Source organism: Vombatus ursinus, unplaced genomic scaffold (genome assembly GCF_900497805.2).
Source record: "Vombatus ursinus unplaced genomic scaffold, bare-nosed wombat genome assembly UNPS02014867.1, whole genome shotgun sequence".
Lineage (NCBI taxonomy): Eukaryota > Metazoa > Chordata > Mammalia > Diprotodontia > Vombatidae > Vombatus > Vombatus ursinus.
In genome coordinates, this window is record NW_020954645.1 from 2,582,979 (window position 1) to 2,596,085 (window position 13,107).

General features: G+C 37.0%; 1 protein-coding gene across 4 annotated transcripts in view; it reads left to right on the forward strand.

Annotated features, from left to right (window-relative positions):
* Window positions 1-13,107, forward strand: part of KLHL18 (kelch like family member 18) — a 95,597-nt gene that overhangs the window by 78,382 nt on the left and 4,108 nt on the right. For all 4 annotated transcript variants that reach the window (XM_027842185.1, XM_027842186.1, XM_027842187.1 and 1 more), the window contains 2 exons: window positions 11,706-11,810; window positions 12,283-12,394. In XM_027842185.1, coding sequence (XP_027697986.1) covers window positions 11,706-11,810; window positions 12,283-12,394 — 217 coding nt within the window. The remainder of the gene's footprint in view (window positions 1-11,705; window positions 11,811-12,282; window positions 12,395-13,107) is intronic.

Below are 13,107 nucleotides of genomic sequence, written 5' to 3' on the forward strand. Positions count from 1 at the left end.
CATTTTAGAAAAAGAAGTTGAATAAACTATCAACAAATTCCCTAAGAAAAAAATCTCCAGGGCTAGATGGATTTACAAGTGAATTCTACCAAACATTTAAAGAATAATTAATTCCAATACTATATGAACTATTTGGGAAAATAGGCAAAGAAAGAATACTACCAAATTCCTTTTATGACACAAATATGGTGCTAGTACCTAAACCAGGAAGAGCCAAAACAAAGAAAGAAAATTATATATCAATTTCCTTAATGAATATTGATGTAAAATTCTTCAATAAAATATTAGCAAAGAGATTACAGCTATTTATTATGAGGATAATACACTATGACCAGGTGAGATTTATACCAGAAATGCAGGACTGGTTCAATAGTAGGAAAATTATCAGCATAATTGAACATATCAATAACAAAACTGACAGAAATCATGATTATCTTAATAGATGCAGAAAAAACTTTTGACAAAATACAATACCAATTCCTAATAAAAACACTAGAGAGCGTAGGAATAAATGGAGTTTTCCTTAAAATGATAAGTAGTATGTATCTAAAACCATCAAAAAGCATTGTATGTAATGAGGATAAGCTAGAAACTTTCCCAGTAAGATCAGGGGTGAAACAGGGATGCCCATTATCACTGCTATTATTCAATATTGCTCTAGAAATGTTAGCTTTAGCAATAATAGAAGAAAAAGAAATTGAAAGAATTAGAATAGGCAATGAGAAAACAAAACTATCACTTTTTACGGATAATATGATGGCATATTTAAGAAAATCCTAGGGGACAGCTAGCTGGCGCAGTGGATAGAGCACCAGCCCTGAAGTCAGGAGGACCTGAGTTCAAATCTGGCCTCAGACCAAACATTTTACACTTACTAGCTCTGTGACCCTGGGCAAGTCACTTAACCCCAATGGCCTAAAAAAAAAAAAATCCTAGAGAATGAACTAAAAAACTATTTGAAATAATTAATAACTTTAGCAAAGTTGTTGGATATAAAATAAACCCACATAAATCATTGACATTTCTATATATTATCAACAAAGCCCAGCAGCAAGAGATAGAAAGAGAAATTTCATTTAAAATAACTGTAGACAATGTAAAATATTTGAGAGTCTGCTTGCCAAGACAAACCCAGGAAGTATATGAACACAATTACAAAACTCTTTTCACACAAATAAAGTCGGATCTTAAACAATTGGAAAAATATTAATTGCCCATGGGTAACCTAAGCTAAAAAATAAAAATGATAATTCTACCTAAATTAATTTACTTATTCAGTGCCATATCAATCAAGCTACCAAAAATTATTTTATAGAGCTAGAAAAGTAATGAAATTCTACTGAAAGAACAAAAGATCCTGAATATCAAGGGAATTGATAAAAAAAAAATGCCAGGGAGGGTGGCCTAGCAATACCAGATCTCAAACTATAACATAAAGCAGCAATCATCAAAACTACTTGGTACTGGCTTAGAAGTAGAATGATGGATCAGTGGAATAGGTTAGGTACACAAGACACAGGAGTAAATGACTATAGGAATCTACTGTTTGATAAACCTGAAGACTCTAGCTTCTGGGATAAGAACTCACTATTTGACAAAAACTTCTGGGAAAACTGGAAAATAGTACAGTAGTAACTCGGCATACACCAATCTCACACTGTATACCAAGAGAAGGTCAAAATGTATACATGATTTAGACTTAAAGGGTGATACCATAAGCAAATTAGGAGAGCAAGAAATAGTTTACCTGTCAGATCTATGGAGATAGGAAGAATTTATGACCAAATGAGATAGAGAACATTATGAAATGCAAAATAGATAATTAAAGCCAATGCAGCCAAGATTAGAAGGAAAGCAGAAAGCTGGGAAACAATTTTTATAGCCAGTATCTCTGCTAAAGTCCTCATTTCTAAAATATATAGAGAAGTCAGTCAAATTTATAAGAATACAAGTCGTTCTCCAGTTAATAAATGGTCAAAGGATATAAGCAGGCAGTTTTCAGGTGAAGAAATTAAAGCTATCTATAGTCATATGAAAAATGCCCTAAATCATTATTGATTAGAGAAACGCAAATCAAAACAACTCTGAGGTACCGCCTTACAGCTATCAGATTGGCTAATATAACAGAAAAGGAAAATGATAAATGTTGGAGAAGATGTGGAAAAATTGGAATACTAATGCATTACTGATGAAGTTGTGAACTGATTCACCCATTCTGAAGAGCAATTTGGAATTACGCCCACAAGGCTATAAAACTGTGCATACCCTTTGATCCAGCAATACCTCTACTACGTCTGTATTCTAAAGAAATCATAAAAAAGGGGAAAGGACCCACATGTGCAAAAATATTTATAGCAGCTCTTTCTGTGGTAGCCAAGAGTTGGAAATTGAGGGAATGCCCATCAATTGAGGAATGGCTGAAGAAGTTGTGGCATATGAATATAATGGGTTACTATTGTTCTATAAGAAATGACGAGCATGTGGACTTCAGAAACACCTGGAAAGACTTACATGAACTGGTGCTGAATGGAGTGAGCAGAACCAGGAGAACTTTGTACATAATAACAGTAGCATTGTGCAGTGATCAACTATGACTGACTTAGCTCTTCTCAGCAATGCAGTGATCTAAGACAATTATAAGACTCATGATGGAAAATGCTGTCCACATCCAGAAAAAGAGCTATGGAGTCTGAATGTAGATTGAAGCGTCCTATTTTCTCTTTTTTTGTTTTTGTTTTTGTTTTTTCTTTCTTGTGGTTTCTCCCTTTTGTTCTGATTCTTCTGTCACAACATGACTGAGGTTGAAATATGTTTAACATGATTGAACCTGTATAACCTATATCAGATTACTTGCTGTCTTGGGGAGGGGAAGAAGGGAGAAAAATTTGGAACTCACAATCTTATATAAATGAATGTTGAAAACTATCTTTACATGTAATTGGAAAAAATAAAATACTATTAAATGGGGGAAAAAGAATTTGGATGCTCTGCCATTTGGCGCATATGTGTTTAGTGTTGATATTATTTCATTATATATGGTACCTTTTAGTAAATGTCATTTCCCTTTTTATCTCTTAATTAGGACTATTTTTACTTTTGCTTTGTCTGAGATCATGATTGCTCTCCCTACCTTTTTTTTTTTTAAAAACCTCAGCTCACATAATAGATTGTGCCTTAATCCCTTATTTTAACTCTGTGTATGTCTTTCTGTTTCAAGTGTGTTTCTTGTAAAGAACATATTGTTGGGTTCTGCTTTCTAATCCATTCTGCTTTCTGCTTCTGTTTCATGGGTGAGTTCATCCCAGTCACATTCACACTTATGATTACTAACTGTATTTTGCTCCATCCTATTTTCCTCTATTTATTCTTTGCTCTCTCTTTTTACTTTTTTTCCTCCTTAAAAGCCTCCCTTAATCCACCTTCCCTTTTATCTCCCTGTGCCTTTTCTCTCCCCTCCTTCCCCTCCTACTTCCCTGTTGGGTGAGATACATTTCTGTGACCACCTGAGTATATGTTTATATTCTTCCCTCTGTGAACCAAGTCCAATGGGATCGAGGGTTAAGAGCAATGAGAGTGAGGTTCAAGAGTTGTCTACAACGTCCTCCCACCCCCATTTCCCCTCCACGATAAAAGCTCTTCTTTGCTCACCTCTTTTATGTGAGATAATTTTCCCTGTTCTTCCTTTTCCTTTTCCTTTCTCCCAGTACATCCGTCTTTCTCACCCTTTTTTTTTTTTAAAGATCATACCTACAAAATTGACTCATACTTGTGCCCTCTGTCTATGTAGACTCCTTCTAACTGCCCTAATGCTGATAAAATTTTTAGGAGTTTCATGTATCATCTTCCCATATAGGAATGTAAACAGTTTAACCTCATCGCGTCCCTTATAATTTCTCTTTCAGGTTTATCTTTTTGTGCTTCTATTGAGTCTTATGTTTGAATGTTAGGCTTTCTGTTTAGCTCTGGTCTTTTCATGAGGAATGCTTGAAAATCTTCTCTTTCATTAAATGTCTATTTTTTTTTCCCCTGAAGAACTATTCAGTTTTGCTGAGTAGGTTATTCTTGGTTGTAATCTTAGCACCTTTGCCTTCTGGAATATCATATTCCAAGCCCTCTAATCCTTTAACATGCAAGCTGCTAAATCCTGTGTGATCCTGTCTATGGCTTCCTGAAATTTGAAGGTTTCTTTCTAGCAGCTTTCAATATTTTCTACTTGACCTGGGAGCACAGGAATGTGGCTATAAATTCCTGTAAGTTTTCATTCTGGAATGTCTTTCAGGAGGTGATCAGTGGACTCTTTCAGTTTCTTTTTTATCCTCTGTGTCTGAGATGTTGGGATAGTTTCCCTTTGTAATTTCTCAAAATATAATGTGTAAGCTCTTTCTTTGAAATGGCTTTCAAGTAAGTCCAGTAATTCTTAAATTATTTTTCCTCAATCTATTTTCTAGGTCATTTGTTTTTCAGATGACATATTTCACATTTTCTTCTATTTTTTCATTCTTTTGACTTTGTTTTATTGTTTCTTGATGTGTCATGGAGTTGACTTTGTTTTATTGTTTCTTGATGTGTCATGGAGTCATTAGCTTCTAGTTGCCTGTTTTAATTTTTAAGAAATTATTTTCTTTAGTGAGCTTGTGTAGGTACATTTTTGTAGTTCCATTTGGCCAATTCTGCTTTTTGAGGCATTCTTTCAGTGAATTCTTGTACCTCTTTTACCATTTAGCCAATTCTGCTTTTGAAACATTATTTTCTTCATTTTTTGTGCCTCTTTTACCAAGGTGTTAATTCTTTTTTCATAATTTTCTTGTATCACTCTTATTTCCCCCCAGTTTTTCCTGTACCCCTCTTATCTCTTTCTTTAGCTCTTCTATGAATTTTTGTTGGGCTTGTGTCCAATTTCCTTTTTTTTTTTTTCTTTAATGCTTTGCTTGAAGCTGTTTTTATATTGTTATCTTCTAAGTTGGTGTCTTGGCTTTTCCTGCCATAATAGTAACTTTTTATGGTCAGGTTCTTTTTCTGTTGTTTGCTTGTTTTTTTCTGGCCTGTTTCTTAACTTTGAACTCTATGTTAACATTGGACTCTACTCAGCTGGGGCTAGGGAATCACTAATCCAAGATTCAGGCTTTTTCATGCTGCTGTTTTCAGAGATAGTTTTGGAGGTCTATGAGTTTTCAGTGCTTCCAAGGTGGTGTGATCCTGGGAGAAGTGGGTCACTGTAGACCAGTAGGTCTACATGCTGATCTTCACCCAGAAGGGACCCTACTCACCTGCAAGCACTAGTGCTTCTCCCTGCTTTGGAACTGTGTCCAGGACCCCTGTTCCCTTGTGACTGACCATAAGCACTCCTCTCTGTCCTGAAACTATGACTCTGAACTGTGTATGGGCAATAGAGTTGCCAACCAGTACCACACCTGCACCCAGTGCTATCAGAGGGTCCCCTGTCATCTGTTTTTGACCACTTATTCAACTCCCTTACTGTCTCTGGGCTGAGACCTTTCAAAGCTGCTGCTGCTACTGTGGCAGACACCTCCAAGACCTGCAGCTGGTGCTGCTGCCATGCTCTGGGTTGGCCTGGGTTGGCCAAATATCTTGTTGGCTATGCTGCTCCAGAATTCTATTTGAAACATTATTGTAAAGTTGTTTGGAAGGAAATGTTGGGAGAGTTTGTCTGGGCTTCTGCCTGTACTCTGCCATCTTGGTGTCTCCCCCCACCCCGACTTTTCTTGAAGAAAATATTCATGATATGCAGGTGTGAGGTTTCTGTATTATCTAGAAAAATTTGATTTCTATCATTTCTTACTCCTGAACCATACTTTCCAACATTTTTCTGTCTTCCCCATACCTACCTTTCCATTAAAGTCGCTGAATATTAAAGTAAATGTTGATTTAATTGACCCAAATAGATTCTTAATAATGACATCCTTAAAAAATCGAGTGGATCAAAGAATAAATCATAAAAGCAATTCATTATCATGTGAAAGAAAATCGTAATGATGAGAACACATGCCAAAATTTCTGGGATGTAACTAATCCAGTCTTCAGAAGAAAAGAAAAATCTATTTCTGATTACATGATTTAAGGAAATGGAAATAAGATGATTAATGAGCTGGATACAATTTAAGATTTAGATAATTAATGAATAAGTCTAAAAGAAAAATTTGTAAATTGGAGGAGAAATAAATTGGAAGCCCCCAAAACTATAGAATTGGTAAAATTAAAAGATAGTCCTTTGAAAAAACTAACATCTAATGCCTCCTTATCTAGCCTGTTAAAAGAAGGTGCAGGAAAATTTAATCACCATAGTAAAAAATGAATAAAGTTAAATCAATAGGAAAGAAATAAAAAGAATTATCAGAACCTTCTATAACAACACTAACAATGATAAAATTAGCGCCATTTATATAGCATTAAGCGCTTTGCTCTTTGCTATTTGATCCTTACAACAACCTGTGAGGTGGGTGCTATTATTATCTTCACTTTACAGTTGAGAAAATTAGCAGACAGAAGTCAAATAGCTTGTCTAGGATCACACAGCTAGGCAAATGTCTAAGGTAGGATTCGAGACCAGCTCTAACTGACCTCAAAGTCTAGCACTCTGTCTTCTACACTGTACACAATTATATACCAGAAAAATGAGAATTTAGAAGTGGAAGAATATCTATGAAAATATAACATACCCAAATTAAGAGCCTCAAATAGAGCTATTAATCGAATTTCTGAAAGAAATAAAATTAACTATAAAGGAACCATCAAAATGCAAGAACCCTCGTTTAGGTGGATTTATAGGTGAATTCTGTAAAGTTACCTCTGCTACACAAATTATTCTCAAAAATTGAGAATAAAATCATTCTCCCAAATTCCTTTTTGAAACAAATAGAGCCCCAATTCCTAAATTAGTGAAAAGTAAAGCAATGAAAAAGAATTGTAGGGGCAGCTAGGTGGTGCAATGGATAGAGCACCAGCCCTGGATTCAGGAGGACCTGAGTTCAAATCCGGCCTCAGGCACATAACACTTACCAGCTTTGTGACCCTGAGCAAGTCACTTAACCCCATTGCCCAGCCAAAAAAGAAGAAAAAAAAAGAATTATACACCAGTATCATTAATGTACATAAAAACAAAAATTTTAAAGTAGTAGCAAAATGATTTTGACAGTATGTCAAAAAATTATTCATTTTGGTGAATGAATGAATGAATGAATGAAAAAATAAAGCATTTATTAAGCATTTACTATCTGCCATGCACTGTGATAAGCACTAAAGATACATATCAAAATCAAGATGCTCTCTGCTCTCAAGAAACTAACATCTCAATATGGAAAGATAGCATGTGTAGGAGGGTCCAATTCCAGGGTGAATAGAAAGGCTTGGGCCATTTTGATCTGTTTGAATTTTGTACTAGAGCTGGAAGGATTCATTAGAAGTGACATTAGGAACACAACATTAGGGAAACAATTAACATAATTATATTAAAAGCAAAAACATCCAAGATTATTATATGATTATATGAATTGAGGCAGAAAAAGCCTTTGACAGAGACTTAATTTGCTGGTTCATAGTGGGTTCTTCATGAAATTTCTTTCCCTCCTTATTCTTTCAACAAAAGGCATGTAAACTGGAATTATTTTCATTGTGGTCTTACAAATTCTTCTCATAAGTACTGCAATATAAATGGATCAAATATCTTTGAAGTGATATTTCTTATCCTTGCATGCATCAATAAAACCAACTCTAAAAACTCTTTTCTTTTGCCTCTTTAAGCAGAACCTGTGAATCGTCTTTTGTTTAGCTACAACATCCCTTTATCTTCTAGTTTTATTTGTAGTGAAGATGTCAAAATTAATACAGTTCAATTTGTCAACTTTTGGTCATTGTACAAAAAAATGCCAAATTCTAGGTTATAAGTTAGAAGACTCAGCAAATTATCTAAAATAACTGTGTCTACTTTCTACCAATCTGCCGTTGTCTTTGTCATTTCATAAGACTGAAGGTCATTTTGTATTTCATATCAGAAAGTCAAGTCAACCAGTATTTATTAAGTGCATGTTATGTGCCAGACACTATGCTAAGCCCTGGAGATACAAAGAAAGACAAAAAGTAATCTGAAACCTTAGGGAACCCAAAATCTAGCTGTGGATCAACTTACAAACAAGTATGTACAAACAAGATAAATACAGGATAAATTGGAGATCATCTTAGGGGGAAGGCACTAGCATTAAGAAGGATGGGAAGGGTTTCTTGTAGAAGGTGGAATCTTAGGTACCACTTGAAGGAACCATGGAAGCCAGGAGGTTGAAGATGATGAGAGAGCAAGGAAAAATGCATGGATATGGGAGAGCGAGTAGTTTGTGTGAGCAGGGATACAGATCATTGACACTAGATTGTAGGGTATGTGGAGGTGAGTAAGGTGTAAGAATTTTGAAAAGGTAAAATGGGACCAGGAAAAAGGCATGAAAAGCCGAAGAGAGGAGTTTTTATTTGATCCTGAAGGTAATAGGTATATTGAATAGGAGAATGGCAAGCACCATGGCAGTTTGGTGGCTGAATGAAGTTGGACTGTAGTGGGGAGAGACTTGAGGCAGGGAAAACCACCTGCAGTAGTCCAGGTGTGAGGTGATGACAGTCTGCAAAGCAGGGGGGAGGGGTCAATGTCAGAGGAGAGAAAGGAACTTATGTGAGAGATGGCAAGAAGGTAGAATTGGCTATACATGGCAACAGATTGAAAAGGGGGGCGTGAGGAGTTCTGTGGAATGACAGGGTTGGAAGTCAGACCGCTGAGAGTTAAGAAGAGAGTCTAAGGAAAGGAGGCGTGGCAACTGTGTTTTCTACCTGCTCAAGTGAATTCTGAGGGCATCATATGAGGAAGAGAAGATGTAGGTGACTGATAGCTACACTTAAATCTGAAAGGATCTCAGGTTATTTTGTCAAGCCTCTTAGCCCATGCTGGAATGTCTGTCTGCAGCAACTGTGACAGCTGTACATTCACTCTCAGTGATGGTGAACTTATACCTGAAAAAAACAGCCCATTACAGAGCTCTGATTGTTAGAAAATTCTTTACATTGTGCCAAATCTGTTTTCTTCTTACTTCCATCTACCTACCCTACCTCTTAAGTCACATAGGGTAGGTCCAATTTCCTTACCACCCAATAGTTCTTCAATGATTTGAGATAGTTTTCCTGTTCCACTTTTTTTCTTTTCTTCTCCCAGGTTTCATTTCCAGTTATTGCAGTGATTCCTCATATGACCTTATTTCTGCACCTCTTATAACCTTGGTGGCCTTCCTTTTTTTCTTATATTTGATCACATCCCTCTTAAGATGTGGCACTCAGGCCTTGATGAGGACATGTTTTTCTGTTAAAGGCTCATCATCATCACCATCTTAGCTTCATTTGGTGTTTTAAAGTTTTCAGAGTGCTTTACAAAATATGATCTCATTTTATCCTTGTAATGACCTTGGGAAGTAGGTGCTCTTCTCCCCATTTTATAGATAATGAAACTGAAGCAGACAGAGGTTAAGCAACTTCAGTAGGGTCACACAGCTAGTAAGTATCTGAGCCTGGATTTGAACTCAGGTCTTCCTGACTCCAGGCCCAGTACTCTATCTGCTGTGCAGCCTAACTGCCTCTTAATAATAGTTTATATTATTTATATATACATTTATATAGTGCTTTAAGGTCTGCAAAGTACTTGACAAGTGTTATCTCATTTTATCCTCTCAACAACCCAGTGAGGTAAGTGCTGTTATTATCTCCATTTTACAGTTGGGGAAATTGAGGCTAGCAGAGTTTAAGTGACTTGTCCAGAGTCACACAGCTAGTAAATATCAGAGGCAGGATTTGAACTCAAGTCTTCCTGACTCCAGGCCTAGCACTCTACCCACTGTGCCACCTTGCTGCCCATATCTCTCTCTTTCTCAGTCAAATTCCTTGGGGAAAAAAAAAAAAAAGCTCGCTGCCTCTACTTCATCTCTTCTCATTCACTTCTCAGTCTTTTACTTTTGATTTCATCACTTAACCTCTTACTTGCCAAATCTGAGTCTTTTCTGAGGCCTGATCCTCACCCTCTGTGCTGTATTTGACAGTGTTAGCCACCCTTTCATTCTGGATTTTCTTTCCTTTCTGAGTTTTCATGATGCTCTGCTGTCCCGGTTCACTTGTTAGCTTTCTGCCCACTCCTCAGTCTCCTGTCCTAGCTCATCTTCCACATCTCACCCCCTAATCATTGGTGTTCCCCAACGTTCTGTTGTAGGCTTTCTTTCTTCTGTTATTTTTCTCTTGGAAACCACATCATTTCCCATGGATTTAACTATCATTTCTGTGCAGATGACTCTCAAATTGGGTAGCCAACCTCAGTGTCTTTTCTGAGTGTAAGTCCTGGATCATCAGCTGCCTGTTAGACATTTGTTCAAACTTGACATCCCAGGTATTGTATTCAGTGGGTCTAAAACTCATTGTCTTTCTGCCTCAAACTCTCTTTCAAACTTCCAATTTTTGTCAGAGGCACACCCAGCCTTTGAATAGCTTCAGTTTCTAATCTTAGCTGTAGCCTTAACCACTCATGCTCCCTTACCCCACTTAGCTAATCAGTTGCCAGATCTTGCCATTTCTACTTTCACAACTTCCCTTGCATCTGCCCCTTTCTCTTCACTGGCGTAGCTACCAGCTTGGGTCAGGACCTCATCATTCCTCACCAAGATTATCTCAGTTGTCTCTTAATTGGTTTCCTGCCTCAGGTCTCTCACCGTTCCAGTCCATCTCACTATCACAATAATTTTCCTTAAGATCAGATAGGACCGTATAACTCCCTTACTCAGCCAACGCTAGCAGTTTCCTTTCCTCTAGGATAAAATGTAACCTCTCTGTTTGGCTTTCAAAGCCCTACACAACCTGGCTCCAACCTATCTTTCCAGTCCCATTGGACCGTACCTCCCTTCCTCTACACCTCAGTGCTGCCATACTGGCTTTTCTTTGTTCTTCACATGTCTCTGTGTCTTGCACTGGCCAATCCCACACCTAGAATGCACTCCCTGCCTCTCGACAACTCATGGTCACTTTCCTATTTCAAGATACAGCTTTAACGCCATCTTCTTTGTGAAGACTTTTTTTTTTTTTTTGGTGAGTTGTGAAGACTTTCTTGACCTTTCCCCACTATTGCTGGGCACTTCTTCTCACACTTGTACTTAATTACTTTGTACCAATTTGTATTTATTAACTTTATATTTATGCTGCGTGTATATTATATATGTACATATACACACATATATGCATATGGATATATATTTAAATATGGACTTGTCCCACCTGTTAGAGTATAAGTTCATTTCTAGTAGGGAATGTTTTTCATCTTTGTACTTATATCTCCAGTGACTGGCACATAGTAGATGCTTAATAAATACCTGTTGATTGATTAATTGAACATTGAATATCTACTGCGTACGCCTCCCGAAATGCTATATCAGATTTATAATTAAGATCAGAGAGAGAGAGAGAGAGAGAGAGAGCTTAAAGAGACCCTAGAGAAGGAAGCAGGTTCTCCAAGAAGGGAAGTGACTTCACCGTAGGCAGGCAGTTAGTGTGTGAGCTATGATCAGAGCTGTGACCTGATAGTGATGGCGGCGGTCTATTGATTGGAGGTTATGGGTATTGATTGATGAGGAGGAACATGTGTGTGCATTACTAATGCCTGTTCTACTGTGCTTTTGTTTCAGTGCTATGGGAACAGTTGTGTTGGATGGACAAATCTATGTCTGTGGTGGATATGATGGCAATTCTTCCCTCAACTCTGTGGAGACGTACTCCCCTGAAACAGACAAGTAAGAGCTCCCTGCTCAGCCTGGTGCTTTCTCCTATCTTTCCTGCATGAGCATTTTGGGGATCCAGTTATGAAAAAGGGTTCAAGAAATTTGCTGCTTTGGTACCCAAAGACTTTGTTTGCCCATTTAACTTTATGTGCTTCTTAGAAATTCAGGGCCAGTGCTTTGAATGAGACAAAGATTTAATAAAAGAGTTCACAGAAGAGAGGAAGAATTGAATAGATCATTTAAATGAGGGACAGTATTAACTCACATTCTTTGTTTTATTGGAATGTTTTGTTTGTATTGCTAATGTGTGGCAACAAACATGAGAAACTTAGTAGAGTTAACTTTGTGATGGAGATCTATACAAAGCTCACGTTATAGATATAGTAAGTCTTGTTAGCTCTAATAAGCTGTTTCTGAAGGGCGGAGAAGCCTTGCAGGTGACTGAATTTCATGTATACTTTTCTTTCTTGACTGTCTCTTAAAGGTGGACGATAGTGACCCCAATGAGCTCAAACCGAAGTGCAGCAGGTGTCACTGTATTTGAAGGCCGAATATATGTGTCTGGAGGACATGATGGTTTACAGATATTCAATAGTGTGAGTCTCTGTTTCTTTTGGGTTCAGGGCACTTTATCCCCACCCCTTAGCATGTGTTCCTTCATTAAGTATTAGTCTGTCACCTGAAAAAAATGACGCCAAAGGATTGCTTAAGGAAAACAAGGTTTGGAGGTAATACAGGTCACCATACTCACTGTAGTTAGTTCCTAACTTCCAGAAAATTAGTACAAATAGAAAAGAAAAACAAAACTAAATTGCCCATTCTAGCTTAAAACACATTTTCTAGCCCTCTTTTCATGTCCTCGTCCTAAAGGCATCTGATATTTGTTAGGTTACCATTATGTGCAAGACAGGCTCCTAGTAACTAAGTTTCTGAGCAATTTTTTGTATCATTTGATTTTTTTTCTATTTTATTTTTTAAAACAATATAACAAACCAATATAAAACCTCATTGAAAACTGTCTTCAATTTTTAAAATTTAATGATGACACTGTTTCCCTTATTCCTCTCATTTCCCCTTCTGTTCTTGGTCTGCCCCCTTCTATGATATGTCCTTTGTAGTGGTCAGTATGCCTGTTATTCTCATAATTCTACTTCTTTACTGTGCATTATTTAATTTCCTTCCGTAATTTCTTCATATTCTTCAAATTGGTCATTTGTAGTTATCTTAAAATTCCCTTACATTAAAGGACCATAGTTTGTTCAAGATTTTATTGTTTAAACATGTAAAATTAGCATTTGTGCTAGAAAAG